The 22,912-nt window shown below is 53.8% G+C and overlaps 2 protein-coding genes across 16 annotated transcripts in view; both read left to right on the forward strand.

The window, feature by feature from the left end:
* MYO18A (myosin XVIIIA) overlaps positions 1 to 17,231 on the forward strand; it is an 83,370-nt gene extending 66,139 nt beyond the window's left edge. For 9 of the 15 annotated variants that reach the window (XM_029929270.1, XM_029929271.1, XM_029929272.1 and 6 more), the window contains 10 exons: positions 60 to 173; positions 1,518 to 1,634; positions 1,802 to 1,885; positions 2,325 to 2,462; positions 5,250 to 5,435; positions 5,733 to 5,872; positions 6,694 to 6,738; positions 9,974 to 10,096; positions 11,438 to 12,690; positions 16,631 to 16,716. In XM_029929270.1, the coding sequence (XP_029785130.1) occupies positions 60 to 173; positions 1,518 to 1,634; positions 1,802 to 1,885; positions 2,325 to 2,462; positions 5,250 to 5,435; positions 5,733 to 5,872; positions 6,694 to 6,738; positions 9,974 to 10,096; positions 11,438 to 12,686 (2,196 nt within the window). In that variant the 3' untranslated portion in view covers positions 12,687 to 12,690; positions 16,631 to 16,716. Of the gene's footprint in view, positions 1 to 59; positions 174 to 1,517; positions 1,635 to 1,801; positions 1,886 to 2,324; positions 2,463 to 5,249; positions 5,436 to 5,732; positions 5,873 to 6,693; positions 6,739 to 9,973; positions 10,097 to 11,437; positions 12,691 to 16,630 lie in introns of all 15 variants that reach the window. The other 6 variants (XM_029929280.1, XM_029929282.1, XM_029929283.1 and 3 more) reach the window with 4 other exon arrangements.
* A 91-nt stretch (positions 17,232 to 17,322) lies between these two features.
* TIAF1 (TGFB1-induced anti-apoptotic factor 1) lies at positions 17,323 to 18,055 on the forward strand. Its single transcript, XM_029929287.1, is given in 3 exon segments — positions 17,323 to 17,395; positions 17,397 to 17,580; positions 17,582 to 18,055. Coding segments are annotated over 3 exon segments (405 nt in total). The 5' UTR covers positions 17,323 to 17,339; the 3' UTR covers positions 17,747 to 18,055.
* Positions 18,056 to 22,912: the final 4,857 nt, after the last annotated feature.

Here is a 22,912-nt window from a genome sequence, read left to right on the forward strand (position 1 = left end):
CCTGCTCCCAGGGAGTGACCGATGTCTCTCCCTGGGGGTGGGGGCGGCTCTGTGTCCAGCTGGAGGAGTCTGAGTTCACCTGTGCAGCAGCCGTGAAAGCGAGGAAAGCAATGGAGGTGGAGATCGAAGACCTGCACCTGCAGATTGATGACATCGCCAAAGCCAAGACCGCGGTGAGGAACTGGGGTGTGCAGGCCAGGCTTGGGGGCTGGGGTTTTGAAGGAAAGAGAACTGTAACTGTGGCTCCCTTCCCCACCCCCACCCCCAGACAGGGGCCCTGCCCCAGCCCACTCCCTTCACACCAGGGCTTTCTGCAGGGAGAGGGGGCCTCCCCTCCTTTGCCTCTTGGCACTAAGAGCAGAGGCCTGGGAGTGGGGCGAGGTGGAAGAGGGAGCCAGCCAGGGCCTATCTCCCTGTTTAACCACCTGCCTGTGGGAGCTTGGCCGCAGGCCCCGACACCATAAATAAAGGCAGCTAATGTGGCTAAGGGATGTAAACAGGTGCCTAGAGATTAGCAGAAGCACCGATAAGAGGATGGGATGGCTCCGTTTCCCTCCCCTTCCCCTGGCCAGCCCACTGACAAGCCCAAGCGACAGCTAATTAGAGCTCTTATTTAATGCTTCCTTTTTAATTCCCTACCTCTCCCACGGCCCATCCATCGGCCGGGAATTCATTATGGGGATGCGGCCACCGGTACCTCCTTGGGCAGGGAATGGGGCAGCGGGGAGGCTGGCCTGGGCTCCGGGCTCTGTGGCCCCCCAGCTGGTCACCTATCTGCATTTCACGGGCTCGATTTATCCCCGTGACATTTGTGCTCCTCAGCAGTTTTCAGGTGAGTAATTCAAATTCTTTAATTGTGTTAAAAAAGGCTGTTATAAAATTACCATTTTATTTAAATCCGAGTTAATAAATTTCTTGGCGGAGGCTTCCCCAGCTCCCCACAGCCCGGTAACAAGATGGATGGGGCAGAGAAGGAGCCAACGCAGTCATTTTGGTTTGGAATTACAGGCTAATAGATTCATTCATTTCCTGAAGCTGCTGTTGGCTGTCTGCTCCCCTCCCCGCCCCCAGCAGTGGACTGGCTGTGGGGGCTGGATGGCCTGGGAGCAGGCCATCCCAGGGGAAATGAGAATCCAAGCCCAGGGAGCCTCGAGGACTCCAGGGGTCCTTGCATGAGGCCTGAAGGGGGCAGAGTACATTCAGGTTAGGGCCCTGGTTGCTGGTGCCAGGATGATGGGTCATTTGTTCTGGGCAGACCTTTTCTGCCTTCTCATTAGCCTTCAAAGAGCTGCCAGAAAGCAGCTGTCATTTAGCCCAGGGCCTGCCTATGCTGCGAAGACAGCCTTTCACTCAGCTCCCCAAGTGCCATGGGTCCAGACCCCGCCCCAGTGTGAGGACCGGGCCCTGTCATCAGCCCCCTTCCCATTGGAGGTGGCGTGGGGGAGTTCAGATTTGCCACCTGGTGCCATCAGGCACTCGAGGCCTCATGCCCTCCAATCGGTCTTGCCTCCGTCCAGCTGGAGGAGCAGCTGAGCCGCCTTCAGCGTGAGAAGAATGAGATCCAGAGCCGGCTGGAAGAGGACCAGGAGGACATGAATGAGCTGATGAAGAAGCACAAGGCAGCCGTGGCTCAGGTGCCCCACCACACCCCACACCACGGACGCTGGCCCTCTGGTCCTCCTCATAGCTCCCCCCCCACACCACCCCTTTTGGGATTGCATTGCTGCACTCAGTGTGCGGCACGGCGGACTGGGGCTTGTGTTCACGGGGGATCCTGCTTCATCCCTCATGCCTTTCCCAGGCCTCGCGGGACTTGGCGCAGATGAACGATCTTCAGGCTCAGCTAGAAGAAGCCAACAAGGAGAAGCAGGAGCTGCAGGAGAAGGTGGGCACCAGGAGCAGGTGGGGACTTTCTCCCTTGGTAGAAAGAGGGTGTGGGGTCCCTATATGTGGGGGTGAAGTCCCCAAGCTCGCTGGATAACGAATGCTCCTCTCGGTCATTAGTAATCCACAGAGCAGCGTCAATGCATGCAAAGGGCTAGGCTTGGAGCCATATCACCATAGTAGACATTTTGGCTTCCACTGCCTCATTTCACATTTCTATTCCCTCTCTGGTCCTTGGTTTTCTCCTTTCTCTCCAAAGGGCAAAAACTGTGCCAGACTTAGGCCAGGTGGGGAATGCCTCTGGCTCCGGGCCCCATCCTCCCACCTCCCCGGTGCATCCCTCCCTCCCTCCCTGAGTCCTCTGGTCACCATGGTGACCTTGCCCAGCCTTTGCCCCTCCCTCCTGGGCTCAGCTCTTCTCTTCCTGCCCCCACCCCCAGCTACAAGCCCTCCAGAGCCAGGTGGAGTTCCTGGAGCAGTCCATGGTGGACAAGTCCCTGGTGAGCAGGCAGGAAGCTAAGATCCGGGAACTGGAGACCCGCCTGGAGTTCGAAAGGACCCAAGTGAAGCGGCTGGAGGTGGGTGCGCACTTGTCCCAGGCCATAGCCGAGAGCAGAGTAGAGCTGCCCCCATGGCGGGAGCCACGCATGCTCAGCAGGCTGGGCAGGCCGCCGAGGCTCCTCAGGGGCCCCTGCCAAGCTGCCAGGCCAGCTGATGGGGCGGGTGCCTTCCCCCCACCTGCCCCGCCTGCTCTCTGGGTACCGTGGAGCCAGCCTGCTTTACATTCTGCTTCCGTGCTTGCTTTCTGCCAAGGGACCAGAGCAGCTTAGCTTTTTGTCTTCATATTTTCCTCCACCACGAGCTCCCCACCCCCCACCCCCCGCCCCCGCCGGTCCCCTCACTAGCTCTCTGCTCTCCAGCAGGGTCATAAATATGCAGCGGATGGCGCCACTTCTGTGAGGGCTGAAGTCTGTTCTCTCATCTCACCGTGCTCGCTCTTGCTTGCTCTCTCTCTCTCCCCCTTCCCTTTTTTATTGCCTTTTCCCCTCACTTCTTCCCACCCTTCCTGTCTCTGTTCTCCTCTCTCTTTGCTTCTCTCCATGTCTGCCCCTTCCTTTGTATTTCTCCTCCTCACCCTCTCCCTGCTTCTTCCTTTCTCCCTGTCCCGTGCCTCCTCTCCCTCTGCTCCTCATCCTTTCCTTCAGCCCTCCTCCTCTTCCTGTTGGCCCCTCTCCTGCCCTGTCTTGTGATTCCTCCCCCGCCCTGTAGCCTCCATAGTCCACATCCAGGCCTCTCTGCTCCAGGCTCCTGAAGCCTTCATGCCCAGCGCCGCCCTTCCCGATAGAGCAGGTAGGAAGAGAGAGGCAGGCAGACTTGTCTCTGGGTGAACACTCCTCTCGCCCTATTTTTAAGTTCTCCTCCTCCCACTCGAGCTTGTAGACGAGTCGAAGCACCTGCAGTTCTCCGTGAGGACTGTGTTCATGGGTGCACGTGCCGAGGAGTGCCCCTGGCCCCTCAGTCCATGAAGCGGGCACCAAGGAAGGAATGGAAACAGGTGACTCTGGAGCTGTGAGCATTGAGAAGCATTAGTACCCTTGATCCCTGAAGGGAATATGACCGAAGCTCCCAAGATGAGGTCACGGTCTTCAAGAGAGTTAGGGGAGTCTCAAGAATGTTCCTCTTCTACACACCACAACCTCAGAAGAGTTGGTAATATTCTGACCTCCATTTTGCATACAGGAAGGGCTAAGTAGGTTGCCTAAGGTCACAAAGCTATCAAGGGGCAGAAGAAGGCATTGGTCTGGTGGCTATGGGGCAGATTTGTGTACTTGTCTCCTTGTTGACCTCGGTTCCTTTCCTTGGCTCTCTCTTGGTTTCCCTTCAGCTCAGAAAGGCAGTCATGTAGTTTAGATGCACAGAATGTTAAACACAAATGGCCCTTAGAAATCATACAGTCTATGGGGCACCTGGGTGGCTCGGTCAGGTAAGTGTCCCACTTTAGCTCAGGTCATGATCTCACAATTTGTGGGTTCAAGCCCTATGTCGGGCTCTGTGCTGATAGCTCAGAGCATGGAGCCTGCTTTGGATTCTGTGTCTTCCTCTCTTCTGCCCTGCCCCTGTGCTCATTCTGTCTCTCAAAAACAAACATTTATAAAAAATTAGAAATCATATAGTCTAGTGCTCTTATTTTAGAGACACAGAGGCTAGGGGGCCCAGAGGTGGAGATCCCATGACCAGTCAGCAGTAAAACCAGAAGAAGGTCCTTGCCTCACATTTGGCCGCAACCTCCAGGTCATTTCTTGCACAACATCTTATGGCCCCAGAGGGAACAATGTATTCAAGTTTCTGAGGGAAGAGAGATTCATCAGGCTTCGAGGGATGCATTTGTGCTTAGAATCTGATGACTGTTTAGGCTCCTAATCCAGGAACTCTCGATAAACCATTTACCTCCAAGGACAGGATCTAGCTTTTGGAGCTACTGGGTTCAGAGTCTCTGAGGGAAGCCCTGCTGCCTGTGGAGGCCCCACACATGGTGTCAGTGTGGACAGGCCCGGGCTGCAGCCAGACGGCTCCTCCAACCTTGGTCATGATAATGATGATGATGATGATGATGATGATGATGATGATGATAGCACCTTTCATTGTCCCAAGTGCCTTCACTTATTTTACCTTATTTAATCTTTAAAAGACCCGGGGCAGGCGAAGGGAGTGGGGAGGAGCAGGAGGCGTACCTTGGTGGCTCAGTCAGTTGAGCATCTGATGTCAGGTCAGGACATGATCTCACATTTCGTAATTCCAAGCCCCACATCAGGCTCTATGCTGACAGCCAGGAGCCTAGAGCTGCTAAGGATTCTGTCTCCCTCTCTCTCTGCCCTCCCCTGCTCGCGCTCTGTCTCGCTCTGTCTCTATCTCAAAAATAAACATTAAAAACCAGTTTTTTTTTAAATAAAAGCCCCCAGAGGACTGGGGTAGGTATTATTCTCCCATATTATAGAATGATAAAGGAAGGGGCGCTTGGTGGCTCAGTCTGTTAAGCATCTCACTCTTCACCTCAGCTCAGTTCATGATCTCACGATTCATGGGTTCCAGCCCCATGTTGGGCTCTGAGCTGACAGGCTACGGATTCTGTCTCTCCTTCTCTCTACTCCTTCCCTACTTACTCTCTAAATAAATAAATAAATAATTTTTTTTTAAGATAAAGGAACCCTCTTCAGAGGGCTTTAATTCTTGCCCACCTAGCAGACCTAGCCATGAATGGTGGTGCCAGAGCCAGACCCCAGGCCTCCTGACTCTGGAGTCCCGTCCGAGCCACACCCATGTCTCTAACTAGATGGTGGGCCTCTCTTCCCCACCTCCCCATCCAGAGCCTGGCCAGCCGGCTCAAGGAGAACGTGGAAAAGCTGACTGAGGAGCGGGATCAGCGCGGCGCAGCCGAGAACCGGGAGAGGGAGCAGAACAAGAGGCTCCAGCGGCAGCTCCGGGACACCAAGGAAGAGATGGGCGAGCTCGCCAGGAAGGAGGCCGAGGCGAGCCGCAAGAAGCACGAATTGGTAATGCGCCCCAACCCTCAAGGCCCTGAGCAGGCAGCTGTCTGGCTAGCTGCTCGGTGCAAGCCTCCCCTGAGCTGGGGTGTGGGGTGGGCCACAAAGAAACCGGAGTTTAGATTGTTGAAAGGAAGAGGAACAGGTCCCGAAGCCAGGCCAGAGGGCCAGGGATGGTGTCCCGGCCTCCATTGGGCAAGCCCAGGCTCGCAGGGCCCGGCTGGGAGGTACGGGGAGCGGGCTTCGTGAGCATCCAGGAGAGAGACTGGCCCTCCTGTGAACTCGACTGCCCACTCTCCATCCTAGGAGGTGGATCTGGAGAGCCTGGAGGCTGCTAACCAGAGCCTGCAGGCTGATCTCAAGCTGGCGTTCAAGCGCATTGGGGACCTGCAGGCCGCCATTGAGGATGAAATGGAGAGCGACGAGAATGAGGACCTCATCACCAGGTGAGGTGGCCTCTGTGGCAGCAGCGGCCCACACCGAGGCCCTCTGATCACCCCAGGAACAGGCCACGAGGTAGAACAGCAGCAATCTCTGACTCCCTGCCCCTGAGCCACCAGCCCACCTTTCCCTCATCACCAGACCCTGGCATGGACCCTGTCCTGTCATGACTGAGGGCAGGACCGACTGGTGCTGCCTGGGTGAGATGCCCTCCCTCTTCCTCCCTGTCCTCCCTCCTCGGGCCTCCCAGGAACCTGGCTCTCCAGCTCTGCCCGTTCACAATGAGTTATTCCCCGTTTAGCTGCATTTCCGATGGCGCCTGCTCTACTCTGGGGAAAGCGGAGATTTAAGGCCCATGGTGCTTTGTTACCATGCCAGAGATTTTCTCTCATGAAACCCACCCAGGGAATGGTTTAGGAGAGAGAGATTTATATAGTCCAAGGCTGAGAAGGAAGTCACAAGGCAGGTAGACCAGCCGTTCAGGCAGGGGTGAGGGTCAGGCCCTGGAGAAGCTCTGAAGGCTGCCTTGGGCAGACCCCACCCCTACCTCACCCCCAGACCTGCCCACTTCCCGATTGACGACTGGTGTCCCATCCTGCAAGTAGGTCCTGGCCCACATGGGGAGCCTGCTCCTTGGGGACAGAGAAGAAGTGCCCCAGGGCAGCCCAGACCTCCCTCTGAGGACACACTGTCACTCACTCCACCCACCTCCCCAGATGGTCTCAGGGATGTCCCCCTTGGCTGAGAGGTCCACTTGGGTTTGCCCACTGGTTTTTCAATCTTCTTCTTCTGTCCCCCTTGCCCACCATTTTCTTTCTGTTTCCAGTTTGCAGGACATGGTGACAAAGTATCAGAAAAGAAAGAATAAACCGTGAGGACTAGAGCGCAGGCGCTCTCTGCCTCTCCTTCTGTGGTGTCTAACTGCCCCTAACACTGGCTTCCACCCAGGGTTCCCACTGCATGCCGCACGTGGACACAGCCTCTCGCACATTTTCCAACCTAGTCTCACGCTAACACCGCTGACTCTGTCCTGAGGGGTGGCAGGGCCAGGGGCTGGGCCCTGCATCAGAGGTGGAGGGCAGGAGATGAGGCATGCTACCCCAGGAAGCTGCAGGCTGGCCCTTATGCCCTTGGTGCACAGGACAGGCGCCCCATCAGAAAAGAGAGCTCAGCCTCATTTGGTGGTACCCACAGTTTGCCTTCCTGAGCTCCAGCCCTCTCCTTCCTCAGAATCCAAGCCTCCTGGCCTATTTCTCCGGGGAAAAGTCTGTTTGGGCTGGATTTTTCCATATCCTGGGGCTCCTTTGGAGCCTGAGTTGCCCAAAAGAATCGGGTATGTTTCCTTTTGAAAGGTCCACCACCTACTTGTGGCAGACAAAGATACAATGTGAGAGGCACCTAGCAGTTACTCGTTTGGAGAAGGCATCCAGTCAGTTAATCACGGGCACTCTGCTGTGGCAGGGGGAGGGAACTGGCAGGGGAAGGGAACACAGCCAGATGTGTTTACTTTACTCCCTGTGGGTGCCTTGAGCCCGGGGAGGCCCCAGGCATTGGCACTGGGAGGTGGCAGGCAGCCCAGCATATCCACCCTGTCTTCTGTTCCTTCTTTCTGGGTGGGAGCTGGACGGCAGGGGGGTGAGATGCACAGGCCTTCAGGCAGATCAGACTGATATTCCGTCAAGTTTGTCAGGGCTGTTTGTTTGGAGGTTGTTTTTTTAGCGTGGCATTGGATTTCCTCCCCCTACTCCCTCTTGCCTGGCAGGCCTCCTCCCCTGGCCAGGATGGGCTGGCGGCAGTGCAAAGGACTCCGTGAGAGCTAATGATAAATGTAATAGTGTGTAACAGTGATAGAGGGCCGCTGGAGCCCGGTTGTCACACACAATTAATATCCCCCGCCATTCTGTCTCCGTTTGTTTGTTCCCCCGCGATTCGGCTCCCAGTTAACTAATAGCACATGAGCCTGGACATAAATTGTATTTGACTCGAGGTTTAATTCCGACCATTTAAAATTTCAACTGCCCCCTGAGCCCGCCTGCCCCTGGAGTTTGTTTATGGGCCTGATTATTTAAGAAAAAGAACCTAAATATCATGTATGTGCTCGAGACGAAAGGGAAGGTGAGGGCAGCCAGGCCAGCTTCTCAACTCGTTTGCTGTTCTGAATGTAAGGAGGGAAATTCGTATTCTGGGCCCACGACCTCTGTCCCCTGTGTGTTCTAGCCCTGCCATCCTTGGGCTGCAGGAGCTTCAAGGGCTGATAAAATGCGCATTTAAGATCATATTCTAAACCATTTTCAGGCATGGGCACGAGGGCGCACGCACATGCGTGTGTGCGCGCACACACACACACACACACACACACACGCCCCCGTGTGCACTCACGCAGGTGCACTGGGGTGTGCAGTCCTAGCCACAATCCCGCTGATGGCAGAGGCAGTGCAGCTCCGTCCTCGGCAGCTCTGGGCCCCGGCTCCAAGTTATCGAGCCGGTGAGTGAGTGAGTGTGCTAAGGCCGGCAGAAAAATAATGTTTCGATTTACTTAGAGATACAGTTGTTATTGCCATAACCTTAATGAAAGCAGTAAACAGTGCAGTATTAAGGGAGATTTATACAGAAATACTTTTAACATGTAGACATAGATTTTGCGATGCATACAGCGCCTCCTTTCTAAAGGCAATCAATATGGTTATGAACGGTGGTGATAAATTACAGGCTCTGAAGCTAGAGAAGGAGGTTTTTTGCATGGGTGTATAAATCAGGTGGTATTGGCGTTCCATGGGGCCCGTGCACCATAGTAAATCTGCCAGGCTCGGACAGGCACGGGGCTTGCATTAGTGGTTTCAGGGCTGTCTGCTAAACTCCTGTTTACCCGGGGCATAGCTAGCCTCGGCTTTGTTATCATTCTGTATTTGATGGACGCCCATAAAATATTCCTCTTTGTTCCCCTCCCAACGGGTCATGCTCTCTCACAGTCCCCAGAACAAAGTCTCGTGGTTTCTGGGGTGTGTGTACACACACACATACACACACACACACACACACACACACACACACACACACACGCCTGTGTGGCTATTTATTCAAGAACATAATTCAGGAATGGGGCCATTCCTGTTGACACAGATGAAAGGAAATTTATATCAAGGAGAAATCCTACCATATCTATAGCAGGGGGTGTGGTGAGCAGACATTTTGCAGAATTCTAGAAGCATTCTCACTCAGAAGCAGTCTCTAAGCCCCCACTGCTTTGGGAAGGAGTCACCATGACTCCTGCCTCTGAATCTGATTCCTTTGGGCTTTTCTGCCAGTAGAGAAGGCTCAGGCTGGTTTGACCAGAAAGCAGAACTGGGAAACAAGAGCTGGGGAGGAGGGGGACAGGAGATTCAGAGAGACAGAGCCATTATCTGGGACTCTCAGGGCTCAAGTGGATCTCCAGGGTGCCGTCTGAATCCCAAAGCTGTGCCAGCACCTCAGGAAATGCTGATGCCCCCTCCTCATCTTTCTTGGTTTCTTAAGGGCCCGGGAAGTGGTGCTCGGGTAGTGAGACCATCAGCTGAGGGGCCTCCGGTTCAAGCTAACCCGGAGGCATAATCTTGCCCTTGTCTTTTCTGACCCACGGCCAGAGGACCAGCTCTCACAGTGAAGGCACGGAAAATGGCAGCAGCTGTAGCCACATTTCTGGGGATGCACAGACAAGAAATAGCACAGGCCTCCGGGAGTGGCTGTAGAGCCCACGAATCCTCTCTTCTTAACCAAGAGCCGTTTAGCTGTAACTGATCAGTGGATGGGTTCCCTGTCATCACCATTGGATTTATTTGGCTGAATAGCAGTCTGTCACATAAAGTAGAACGGGAGGTGCCTCCATGCCCCTCAGGGTCTTCCTGGTGGGTGTTCTACAGTGTGGCCTGCTGAGTGGGGCAGGGTCCTTGTGAATGGTGTGCCCCATCTAACCTCTCTTGTTCCCCTCCCTGACTCACCGATGTGCATGCCACTCTGCATCCCACCCCCTGCCCAAGACAAATCTGCTGCCACGACAGTGCTCCCTACTAGGCAGCGGGTGATCACTCCCTACTCTGGCCTTGCCTACCTGTCTGCTCCTCATCCCACAGCGAGGGGGACTCAGACGTGGACTCCGAGCTGGAGGACCGGGTCGACGGGGTCAAGTCATGGTTGTCGAAAAACAAGGGGCCTTCCAAGGCAGCTTCCGACGACGGCAGCTTGAAGAGTTCTAGGTGAGTGCGTGGCCTTGAGCTGGGAGGAGAAGCCACCTCATGGTCCAGGGATAGCTGAGCAGTGCCCTTGATCCCAAAGAGGCCAGGTCTCCTGCGACCTCTTGCCCGGCTTGCCTCTGAGGGGCCCAGCCATGCCCCCAGCATGTGCGATGAGCCGGGATGCTCAGTGTCTTCTTAATTAGGGTCTGTGGCACCCTTGTTTTTCCCAAGTGGTGTTCTCCTACTAGGCTAAGGGCTTTGGTTTGCTGTAGGTTTAACTTCATCCCCATTTACTCATTTGACAAATGTTGGCTGAACTCCCCAAAAGTTTGGGCACTGGAATCAAGACTGGAGTGTGGCATAAGGAGACTCTGGATCCGATAGCCCTGGACGGGGCTGGCTTGGGCCTCTGAAGTCTTACTGGGAATAGAAGCAGAAAAGACACTGGGGCCCTGGCTCCCCTATCATAGCCCCATTTCTGTCTTTTTCTGCCCTCTCTCTCCTTCCTCTGATCTTTTCCCCATGTGCCCCTCACCACCTCCCCCTCTGCTTCCTGCTCACACCCGTCCACTGGGGGAACTCGTTTTCTATTGTCCAGCCAAGTCCACAGGCTTCTGATCACACAGAAAGCTACCCCCGGAATCCAGGTGCCCACGTCCCTCATCCCTCACTTCCCGGCCAGGATGGCAGCAGAAAGGGAGATCCTCTGTCCTATGCTCCAATGCTTCCTGACACTGGTTCCCTCTACTTCCCACTTTCTCCCCAACTCAGAGTCACCCTGATCCCTGTCAGGACACACCTTTCTCCACCCCCTCCCAGACTCAGCTGGCAGGCCGCTTCGAAAAAGCAATCCCCTCCTCTAACTCCCTTGAGGCCCCTTCCCAAGTTCAGCCCCTCACCACGAGCACCCAGCGGCCCCCTCTAATTGGCTTAATTTCTTCAGCCGAACAACATTTTGTTATTGCAGATAATGCCGCCTTCCCTGCCCTGCCACCGTTCACCACGGCGCGTGGCACAAGGCTCCAGGTAGTTGACAATGAAATAAATTGAACTAAACGTTTTAGAGGGGGAAAAGTGATGAAATAGAACAATGGTCTAATTTACATGACATTCTCCATGAAGCTATTTTCACTGACGCAAATTATTTTGCTTCATTTCCTCCGATGCTCTCACTGCCACTTTCCCAGGGTGCTGTTGCTCGCTCCTTTTGCCTCCTGTCTCCTCCCTCCCTCTGTGTCTTTATTCTCTGGGTTTAATGCTGGCAGCCTCTCTCTCTCTCTCTTCCCCCTCCTCCCCATTCTCCCTGGGCTGCCTCTAATCCACTACTGGTTCTCTCTTCCTGACCTCATCTCCCTCCTCTAGAATGGCCCTCAACACCTCTGGGAAGGAGGGCAAGGGGGTGGAGGAGAGGCCGGCCTCTTCGCTGAGCTCCCTGAGCTACCGGAAACGGCTCACCCTGAAGGACTCCATCGGGGGCACTGGGGACCAGGACTCGCTCTTCACCACCCTGAGCGAACGTGCAGCCTCCCCAGAGAGGCCCCCCCAGAAGACCCGCACAGGTCCCAGGGAAGAGCCAGATGAATGCGGCTCCATCTTCTCGGAGCCCCGGAGCCGCATTGGCGGGGGTCTGGAGAAGCGGTGGGGCTCAGACTTCGACCGGGCCTCAACTGTCTCTGCCCCCACCAGCCGGGCCTCCTCGGCCACGCGGCGGGGCTCCGGTGAGGATGGGGCCCGCTCCTGCATGAGCTTCTCACTCTCAGGCTCCCCCAGTTCCCGGCGCAGCACCTCCCGCCTCGATACCCTGTCCAGGACCCTCAGTCCCTCCTTGAGCCGGGCCTCGGGCCTGGGCCGGGACAGCCCTGATTCCCGCCTGTCCTTGGGCCAGAGCTGCCTGGACGCATGGGATGATGGAGCCAGTGTGGCCTTGAGCGAGGCCCACTCCCAGTACAGCCACCCGTCACTGGCCCGCAGCATGTCGGTGCCACCGCGGCCACGCGCCTCACCCTCCGCCACGGATGAGCCTCTTGGCTCCAGCATCCGCCCTGTCAGCCGTCACTCCTACCTGGACCCAGACCTAGAGGCCGCCATCAATGAGGTCTTGAGCTACAAACCCGTCCCGTTCCAGAGGAGCAGCCTGGAGCCCGACTCCGAGGAAGACGACCGGAAGAGCATCCAAAGTGCCCGCAACGCCCGACTGGACCTCCCAGCGCGGGCCACCAGCATCCGCCGCTCAGCCTCTGCCGCTGACGTCTCCCGCTCCCGAAGCGGCCGGAAGAGCCGGAGCAGGAGAAGGAGCAGCTCCAGTTCCAGCTCCAGCTCCAGCTCCGAGGATTCCTCAGAGTATAAGCGGCGGAAGAAGGGGCGCTCTCGGAAGAGCAAGAAGAAGTCCAAGTCGAGAAGAAAGAGAGCAGAGACAGAGTCTGATTCCTCGTCCACATCCAGTGGCTCTACCGTATCAGGCCACAGCCGCTCGAGCGTGAAGAAGGGCCCGGCTGCCGAAGGTGAGGAGGCGGGGCAGGCACACCGGCAGTCTCGGAAGGAGGAGAAGAAACGCAAGAAGGAGGTGGACAGCCTGATGATGCGGTACTTGTACCGACCCGAGAGCGACTAGTGCAGTAGGTGGCCCCCAGCGTGGGGTGCAGCATGGAGTGTGCCGCTCGGTGTGAACTAACGTTCCCGACCCCACCCGCCACAACCCAGGCCTCTCCTGTGTTCCTCTGGGGCAGGCCTGGCCTCACAGAGCTTTCTGGCTACCTTGGAGAGTGGGGACCGCACGTTAGTCCTACAGAGCCCCGACCCCAGTCAGCTGACCTTGCTGAGGATGGTGGGTCACAGCTCCCACTTATTAAGCCCTCATGGTGGGTGCCTTGCTGGGGGACCTCCTAGACATTGCCACATTTTGTTCCCTTCATCCTCATACTAACTCCATAACAAAGGTTTGATTAGCCCCGTTTTATGGAAGAGGAAGCTGAGGCTCAGGGGAGTTAATTCGCTTGCCAGGGTCCCACAGTTGGGAAGTGATGTGCTAGGATCTGAACGGAGTCTGTTAAGCTTGCTCTCCCCCGCTCATCCTCTGCATGGCCCAAGGCAGAGCACACGGGTAAAATAATTTACTGTGTGTGCCTGGAGCTTTTGTCCGCACTCCCCACAGGCTGGGCTTGGGAAAGGGCTCTAGCCGACACCGCCCCCACGCCCCCAAACATGAGCTGGTGCATCAGTGGCTGTCATCTCTTACGGGACCTTTGGCTCAGCTCTCCACCCTCCCCTGCAATGCCACCTTCCTCCGCCATCTTCCTCCACGGCATACACATCAAACCTCAGCAAGGCTCACAGGGCTGCACCACACCCTCCATCAAACCCGGAGATGCCTGACTCCCTTCCCAACCCTCCCACCTGAAGCCCACACATGGGCGTCACCTCCGCTCAGCTCATCTTAAAAAGTTCTAATGAATAGAAATTAGCAGCTGCTGAGTGACAGCCCCCTCCTGGTTCTCCTGCCTCCCCCAGCTTTCTCTCCGTGGGAAGGGAGATCTAGCAGTTAGGCCCTTTATGCCCACACCCCCACCCCCCAAGAAGGCAGAGACTGACTCACTGGAATCCCATTGTTCCCGGTTTCCCTGGTGGGTGGTGACATTTGGATCACCTTGGTTATGTGAAGCTGTTTTCAGCCTGGTACCCTCCCCAGGCAAGCTTGTTGCTTCTCAGGAGGTGTGACCCCAGAGCTCAGCCCCCTGGGGGCAGGAGCCTTGCTTCCCCAATGCATGAACTAACACACACCTGTCGCATGTCTGTGGGCCTCTTGTGCCATGGAGTGGCTAAGCTCATGCACTGACTTGGCTGGGTTATACCCAAAGGGACCAGTTACATTTTAAGGAATGGAGCAAGTAGAAGTGAAAATTACCTGCAGCTGTTTGGAGATGGGCGGTGGGATGGAATCAGGGGGTAGTGGGGAGAGGGTGGAATTTGAGCCAAACCTCAGGGAACTGTTGTCAGGCCCACAGTGAGAAAAGGCTGGAGTCACAAAATTGTGACAATATGGCCCCATGACTGTTGTATTTCAGACCCAGTGCCCTCAGCCTATCATCACCCTTTAACCCAGGACCAGCAAGAACAAAACCATGCAAAGCCTGTTTCTTCCCCCAGCCACTGGCACAGTTCTTGTCCACCAGGAAGACAGGAGTCATCCTGAAACCCTACACACCACCGCCAGGGAGGATTGGATTCACTGTGGGGAGAATGGGCACTGAGCCAGAAGCTCGCCAGACAATACAGAGCCAGCAGGAGAAGGGCTAGGGCAGGGAGGACCTAGCTGGACTCAGGGCGAACTGGCCTTTGGGTGGAATGGGGGCAGGGGCAGAGTGATGGTGGGGACCGGTAAGAACAGAGAACTCCAAACACATCCATAGCAGAGGCGACGCTGGGCGGGGGGGGGGGCTGCTGCTACCCTGGGCTCACCCAGCAGGAATTAGCTTACACACCAAATTGTTTGTGACAGCATTGTGTGGGAGACATTGGCTTGTAGGGAGGAAAGCTTTTTGAACAATTTGGTTAAAATGTTCAAATTGCCAGCCCAGACTCTTGCCCTGGGGAGGGGGCTAGCTGCCTGCTGTTAGCTCCACAGCTGTGGCAATAGAAGCCATGGAGACTGGCTAAAGAACACGGAGCCAAGGGTGAGGGTGTCCTGTGGCTCCGCGGAGCTGACCCCGGCTACCTGCACCACTTACCCAGTGTCTGGATGGAGCAGCGTTAGAACCTGGCAGGCACAGGGATGTGGGGATGGGGCCTGTGGCCCTACTCTAAGGAGAGATGCGAGAATCGAAGGGAGCTCAGGCTGGCCCCTATCCTGGCAGTGCCCTGTTTGCGTCTGGGTCCCGGTCCCAGCATCTGCCTTACCCCCATCTGCCTCCCAAATGAACCCCACTGTCTTTCCACAAAGTCAGTCCTTCCTTTGCCCAATAGCAGACCTTAGCACTAGGTGCCCAGAAATTCTGTCTCAAAAAATGAAAATAAAACCAGGCTCCCACTAATTTAGAATTCAAACAACCCAAAAGCTAAAATAACCCCAATTTTTTCTACAGTGCACAGTCATCGTTGAGCTTTATAATTTTGTCCCTGAGACACCCTAGAGTCCTTAAGTGCCTCTGGCCCATCAAAGTAAGACTCATTTATGTTCAGTCTAGTTTGTATTAAATGTGTTTTGTGCTATTCTGATTCCTTTAAAAATGGTAATTCATTCATGAGAAATATGATAACTATTAACCAGACTGCCCCATTCCTGAACCATTTTGCATAATTGAACATGTATTCTATCAGGCTCTTCCTTCTCCCCAGGGAGGGAGTGGGGGGAGAGAGAGAGAGAGAGAGAGAGAGACACTTGTCTTTATACACCCCCTGGGCTTTCACCATGGGCCTGTGGGGAGCATTCAGGTTTGGTCTTGTTTCCTCTTCGGGTCACCCAATCCAGAGGCAGGGTGGAGTCAGCAAATGATCTGAGGTCTAAGAGTCCAAGTTCAAATTTACATACTGGCTATATGACCTTGAGCAGGATGCTTCATCTCTTTGAACCAACTTCCTGGTGAGATTTCAAAGGGTTCTTGTGAAGAATAAGATGCATATCCAGAGTGCCTAGGACGATGTCTCACACACAGGAAGTACTCAATAGCCAAACCCTTTCTTCACAATACAGTTGGAAAAGCAAAGGATGTGGTTCTTTCCCGAAGAAGCCTGTTTCCTCCTCTTTGGGTTTGGGGTAGAAGAACGTCAAAAGGAGCTAGTCAACAAGGTTCCCGCCTCAGATTCTTAAGTAGAACTGTGGGCAGAGGGATCACCAAATTCCTGTTTATCCCAGTGGAAGCCCTCTAGGATTGGGAAGCAGAGCTGTATCCCCAGGAGCACGGGACAGGGACTCTGAGTGCTGGGCACTGGTAGGGGTGGAGCTTCTCTGCACTGCATTCTGTTCTGGAGTGATGAGGCTATGGTGCACTTGAACCAGCAGAGGTGGGACGGGCAGGGGAAGGCAGCTCTGAAGCTCTGGGCAAAGAAAGAGAATAACGAAGGTGGCTGGAGTAGGAACGTTCCATCCTTGCTCAATGCCAGGAGCCTCTCCATCCAGGGGATAATGTTTCTCCCACATCCTGGTGGGAGGAAGCTGGAGGCTCCCAGTGGCCTGATGAAAACTCTACAGGGCTGGGTTAGGGTACCAAAAAATGCAGAATTCCACCCAACAGCTAGCAAATCACAGTTTCTCCAGGGAAGGATGCAGGAGTCTTTAGCCCAGTCTTAGGCACACTGGAGTTTGAGACCCACTGCTTTGCCCTCCGGGGAGTTTCAAAGATTTCAGAATCAAAAGAATGTGCTCCTTTCTCTTACTACAGCTGGTATCTTCTGGGGCAGATTGAATTTCTGCTCCAGCAAGATTGGATTGACTTTACTTCTCAATTTGTGGCTTTTGGGGAATGCTAGGACAGGGTTTTGGGAGGCTCCCCAGACCCAAAGGCTTTGGTGCTGCAAGTTAAGAGCCTGTTCGTCTGTGACCTTGTTCTTCTCTCCCTGCAGCCCCACCAGTTACTGGAAGTCCCTTGCCCCTGACCGGTCAGATGATGAACACGACCCTCTGGACAGCACCTCCAGGCCAAGATACTCGCATAATTATCTGAGTGACAGCGACACAGAGGCCAAGCCGACAGAGACCAACGCATAGCCCAGGGGAGTGGTCTGCACCTCTGGCATTTAAAAGCTACTGCCACGGCGCCTCTCCCAGAAAATGATGGGGCACAGGTCTCCCCCACCTGACTGTCAATCTGCATGGGAAACCCCTGACCCAAGGGGGCTGGGGGGCTTTCCAAGCTGTGGGTGTCTGATGTCTCCACCTGGAAGAGGTGGGGGGAAGAGGAGTTTCTGAAAAGAGAACTTCATGCTCCTTCTGCCTCCAAAATGCCACACTTTTGGTTTCCACCATGGGCCATGCTGTGGGCAGTGGCAGGCGGCTTGGCACTGCATGGAGCCAGCAAGCTGACCTCCAGCTCAGCCCCCTGCTCAGGGACGGTGGACAGACTGCCTGCTGGGACACTATAGGTTGCTGGGTCCATGGGGGGAATTGGGAGCAGGAACAACAATTCCTTCCCCACCCCCAGGCTTGGGGTGAGGGCTTTCTCTTCTCAGTGCCTGCTGTCTTTTTACTTTTAATTTAAATACCCAACCTCTCCATCACAGCTGCATCCCTGAGAGTGGGAGGGGGCTGTGGTGGCAGCTGGGGTTTCCGGGAATGACTAGGGGAATCTCATCTCCCGCTTCGCTCTTCAGAGAGCAGTCCTTTCTTTGCAGCTGGAGAGACCGGTGAGCGGAGCTGGGTCCAGATTCTTAAGTCAGCATGGGGAGGGGCTCTCAAGTGCTTCTGGGTTTGGGTTGAGCAAGCCTACACAGACGGGTGCATATGTACCAGCCGGCACTGTCAGCCTCCACCCCCTCTGTCTCATCAGTGTGTTAAGTGCAATGACCTATTTAAGACTAAACCCATTTCATCTACACCAAGCCGGGGCTTATCCAAGCACGGCCTCCCCGCCCCTCTGTCCAAGTTGCCTGGACTGTGGGCCCAACTTGAGAGGGAAGGCCTTGGGTGGAGGGCTTTTTGTGATCAGGAAAACTGAAGATGGGGGTTTGGGTCAGTACTGATGTGTATTAGACTCGAGTCCTCACCCTGTGTCCTGAGCCTGAGTCCTTTTTCTTCTTCTAATTGTCCTGCCCCCACACACTTTCCCTAGAGAAGACAACATGTGACCAGACAGTCCCAGCCCCACCTAAAGATCATCCCACCAACAATACCAGACTTGGGGGCCCAAGGGCAGTGCCTGGTGCAGCTCCCATCTGCTGTCCCCCCACACCCCACCCCTTCTCTCCTGCAATTGGTTTGTACTCATTGGGCTGTGCTCTCTCTTCCCTGTTTACCTGATGTATGGAAATAAACCTCCTTCTCCTCCTGGCTCTGCCAGCTTTCCTGCCTGTCTCTTCAGGCTCAGGTAAAGTCCTAGATGGTCACTGGGAAGCAGAATCAGGGTTCGGCAAGGACCTGGGGAAGCGTCCGGGTCTCTGGCCTACTCCCATGCCAGGTCAGTGCCACAAAAGAAGCTCTGGCAGGTCACCTGGGGGCAGGCAAAGGTAGGATGAGATAATTGGTCAAGGAAGACAAACCCCACCTTTTATTTTAAGAGTTTGTGGATTGTAATCAGGCAGAGCCATCCATGCCTCATCCTACACTGGCCTCTACTCAGAAATGTGAGGCCCTCTGATTACTAAATCTCACCAATTACAGAGATCTAGCTTCTCTCTCTCTTGTTTTTTCAAGTCCTTCTAGAAAAAAAATTTTTTTTAAGTTTAAATTTAGTCATTCCAAATATGACTTTTGGATCAAAACTTGCCAGAACCCTCTCTTGCCTCCAGCCCCATTGGGCACAGGGCAACTTGAGTAGGTTGGGAGTTCTGGCTTCTCTGCCCAGCCCAGTCTCTGCCTTCATGCCTCAGGCCACGTTGGGTCTGCTCACTGACACCTAAGAGGCAGCTATTGCAGAAGGGTAAAAAAAAAAAAGACGACTCCTCTACCTTCTGTAATGTGACCAGTCATAATCCCTACACACATAAAGTTTCTTTTACAGCTAGTCAATCAGGCTCCGCTGGTTTGTACAGGTAGGCAGGAAAGGATATCAGCCCTGGTGATGTCAGCCACCTAGAAAGGGTTAAGAAGGGGAAGGAGAGAGGAAAGTCCCCCAGAATGAGTGGGAGAGAAGTATAATATAGATCCATCTTGAAAGAAAAAGGCTGTGCCTCTCCACTGCCCCTGCAAGGTTGAATAGAAAAGGTAGTAAAAGTAACTTTTTTTTAAATTGCTGGTTCCTCATGTTCATCTTTTACTCAAGCTCTCCAATAGATGGGTACCTTTTCTATTTCTCCCAGGAAGTCCCTCCCATATGCAGACGAGATCCCAACTCTGTTGACCTATATTGACTCAGGCCTCTGGTTAACTGCGAAGTCCGACATCAACATCAACATCCTGGGGCAGGAGGTTTTATTCAAGTCAGAAAGCTTATATTATTAATTTATTCATTCTCTTGACAGTCAAATATTTCATAACTGCCTGCTATGGTGTAGGCACTGTTCTAAGTGCTGGGGACAGATGAGTTTTCCTCCTTCTTAAGACAGATAGCTAGGGGAGGAGTTAGACATACAAAATAGGTACTGCACCTACTAATATGTGAAAGCTTTGGGTGAGTAGAGAGGAGTAAGTTATAGTGTTTGTCATCTAGGGGCTCACGGGTTGGGGCAGACCCATGTGGAAATAATTACATGAGACAGAAGGACAAATAAGTTGCTTTGGGAATATGATGGGGGTGGAGAAGGATGGGAAGGCTTCTAAAAGGAGCTGGTATTTTGAACTGGGGCTTGAAGAAAGGCTAGCACTTCTACAGGTGTTCTGGAAAAAAAAAGAGCTTAAGCAAAGGCACTGAGGCAGGGAAAGATAGGTGGTGCTAGGTCTCTTCATAGGCTGTCTAAGGAAGCAGGACATCGCCTTGCATGACCAACTCTTCAAATTGCAGCAAAGCCCCATGGCCAGGGTGCTGGGCTCCAGGAAGGAAAGGAGGCAATTCCCTCAGCACCAACTCCCCAGGGAAGTCTAGGAGATTGTAGGGCCATCAAAGGCCATTTTCATTTTGGGTGTGCCCTCAGAGTTCCGTAAGCTCCCGGCCTCACCTGTACACTCAGGGCACCTCTGGTCCCTAAGATGTAAATGATTCTCAAAAACCAGGCAGCAAATTTGAGCCCTGCCAAGCTCAAAGCTGTCTCCATAGAGTCTCCTGTCTAATGAGAGGCATGGGTGGGAACCAAAGTTTTGTGAGGCTCCCCACAGTGCCCAGTCAATGCCCAGAGACAACAGCGGCCCACAGTGACTCCTGAACTACCTCCTTTTGTCCTGTGTCCTCTTGGCAGATTATCCCAGTTGTTCCCCCCCCATGCCCCGCCCCCATGCCTGGTGGCACAGACACTTAGCGATTTGCTCCTTAATTGTCCCCCAGCTAGGCTGCGCAGATGCCGCTCTTTAATCTCTCCTGATAAATGAATTGCGCCGTTCCTTTAATCATATGTTCATATCCAAGCCAATTTGAATCAATTTGGCAGTGAGCGTGTTGCAAGAGATGCCATGACTGCTGCTTTCCCCTCAGGGCCCCGGAGAGAGCGTGTCTGCTGTCCTCAACCTCAGCAAAGAGCCCAAGGGGCCCATCGAGGGAAAGGATCTCCTACCTGAATAGTGGGGACTTTTCAAAGCCAGTCGTTCATTCCTGTCCTCCATGCTGGGCCATTGGAGACAAGAGGGAGTTGGGTTCCAAAAGCCCTCAAAAGAGAGGGAAGGGGGGTGGGTCCATAGCCTTCCTGGGTCACTGAATAAGAGGTCCCATTATCATCCCTGGAAGAAAGTGTTGCCTTAAATCTAACCATGGTCCTTCTGTTCCCCTTTCATTTCCTCTGAGCTGGTTCTCAGGGAAGCTGGAACACTTCCTCACCTTTCCCACAGCAACACATTCCAGATCAGCCTATGGTAATTTGTCCTTGCCGGCTGCTGCTACTGGCTGCCACCCCAACTCCTTTCATCTTTCCCCAGGAAGTATTCTATGCTAAATCCTCCAGCCTGGTGGGCAGTCCGGGACATGCTTGGTAACGCACCAAGTTCTGCTGCATTTGGGGCTGCCGTTTTTTTCAGCTACCGAGTGGTGTCCACGTGCTGCAGTGAAAACAAAACAAAAACAGACAGGAACCTGCTCGATGGAGCACTTCTGCTAGCACTGAGACCTTGGAGAAGGGGCTTAATGTCTTGGACTCAGTTTGCCTATCTGTAAAACAAGGTGGTACTGCTGTCAAGATCCTTCTGGCTTCTCAATTCGGAGGGAGCCCCTCAGGGCTGCCCACACCCCACCCCTTCATCACCCTAGGTCAGGAGCCGGAGGGCCCGGCTGGCGGCGCGAGTGAGGCAGCGAGATGCCGTTGCCGGTGGAGAGAGACGTTGTCTCCCAGAGCCAGTCCATCTAGGGCCCGGTGCGGCCGGCAGCCCGGTTGCGCCTCCGCTTACCCGGCTTTTCTCCTGTTTCCTCGCGGGCTCTGCCTGTCCAGGCAGACGCCCTCCCATCCGCCAGGAGCCGGCGATATTAGCATATTCATATCTCATTTGCATGAGCCGGGCCTCTGGAGCGCCTAGCCTCCGGCTCCGCCCCCGCCTGACGGGCCAACCCGCACCTCCGGAAGCCACTACCACCAAAAGCTTCTTGAGCAGTCGACTGGGCAGAGCCCGTCGGCCTTGCCCTTCAAGGATTCTCTAGGCTTGAGCACTGGTCTCCGCACTCAGCCGACCGACAATACTGTTTCCCGCCTTTTTCAGGGCCCTTGGAGGTCCTTAGCAGAAGCTGAGAATGAGGGTGCTCTCCCCGGCCTGTCAGTAGTGACCGTGGGATAAGGATGACAAAATCATCAATAGTTCTCATTTGCTGAGCACCTACTTACTATGTTCCCATTTGCTGAGCATTTACTATTCCTCTAACCTTTATCACAACCGGAAGTGTCCTCTCTGTGAGGCTCAAAGAGGTGGTATGTGTCCCAGAAGGGTCCCCAGCTTGGTTCCAGCAACTGGCCAGGGCCCTCCTGGCTATTCAGGCCTTGTCAGAGAATAAAGGGACATGTGAGAGTGCCAGGAAGCATTGTCCCGGACCTCGTCTCTAATTGTTGTGTGCCTGGTATTCACCAAGGCCTGGCCTAAGTAAGGAAACACTTCTTGGCATTTTGAGGGGAAATGTCAGTCTTACATTTATGTTGCTTCTTAAAATTTTCAGAGCATCCTCCATACATTATCACATTTCTGCTTCATGCATATACTGTGCCAACAATATGAGTAACAGTCCACGTGGCCCGGAATGCATATATTAAGCTATATTCACTTCAGTCTAATTTCATTACAGCACGATGGAAAAATCCAGACCATTCTCTGGGATTTGATCCGGGAGGAGTGACTTCCAGAGCAATAGCCATTTTGGAGTTAATAAGGATGCTAGATTTGTTTAGACGGAATTTCACAGAGAAATTGAGTTCTTTGTAGTGTAAACCCCAGTGATGGGTCATATACATGAGGGAGATTCCAAAAAGGATGTGTACTTTGCGATTGAAGTCAGTGACATAAATCTCCCAGTGGAATACTTAAATGTGCAGATAGAATTTGCTTTAGATATCAAAAGTCAGCTATGACAGTTTTAAGAGAGAGAGGGAAAGAAAGAAAGAAAACCTCAAAAAGGATATGAAGGTTCACACCATCCAGGCAAATTATATTTGAGGTGGCTTAAGAGTCAAAGAGTTTCCACATTTTAATAAATTTTCATGTGTTTTGTGCCACATCTATGATCTGACTAGATTAGGACAAGAAGCAAATGGATTTGGGGGAAAGAGGAAGCTAGGGAATTTGAAAGCAGAGAATCAAAAAAGAAGGAGTTTTTGAAAAACACACGCATTCTGGTTTGAGGAGAAGCAGCCAATAGCTTTAATTTTTTTTTTATGCTTTTTATTTATTTTTGAGAGACAGAGAGAGACAGCTGGAGCAAGGGAGGGTCAGAGAGAGAGGGAGATACAGAATCTGAAACAGGCTCCAGCCTCTGAGCTAGCTGTCAGCACAGAGCCCAACACGGGGCTCGAACCCACAAACCGTGAGATCTGATGTGAGCTGAAGCCAGACGCTTAACCGACTGAGCCACCCAGGGGCCCCGAGCAGCCAATAGCTTTAGAAACATTATGTCTTTGAAAGATAGGTCAATG

This window comes from Suricata suricatta, chromosome 17 (assembly GCF_006229205.1).
Source record: "Suricata suricatta isolate VVHF042 chromosome 17, meerkat_22Aug2017_6uvM2_HiC, whole genome shotgun sequence".
Classification (NCBI taxonomy): Eukaryota; Metazoa; Chordata; class Mammalia; order Carnivora; family Herpestidae; genus Suricata; species Suricata suricatta.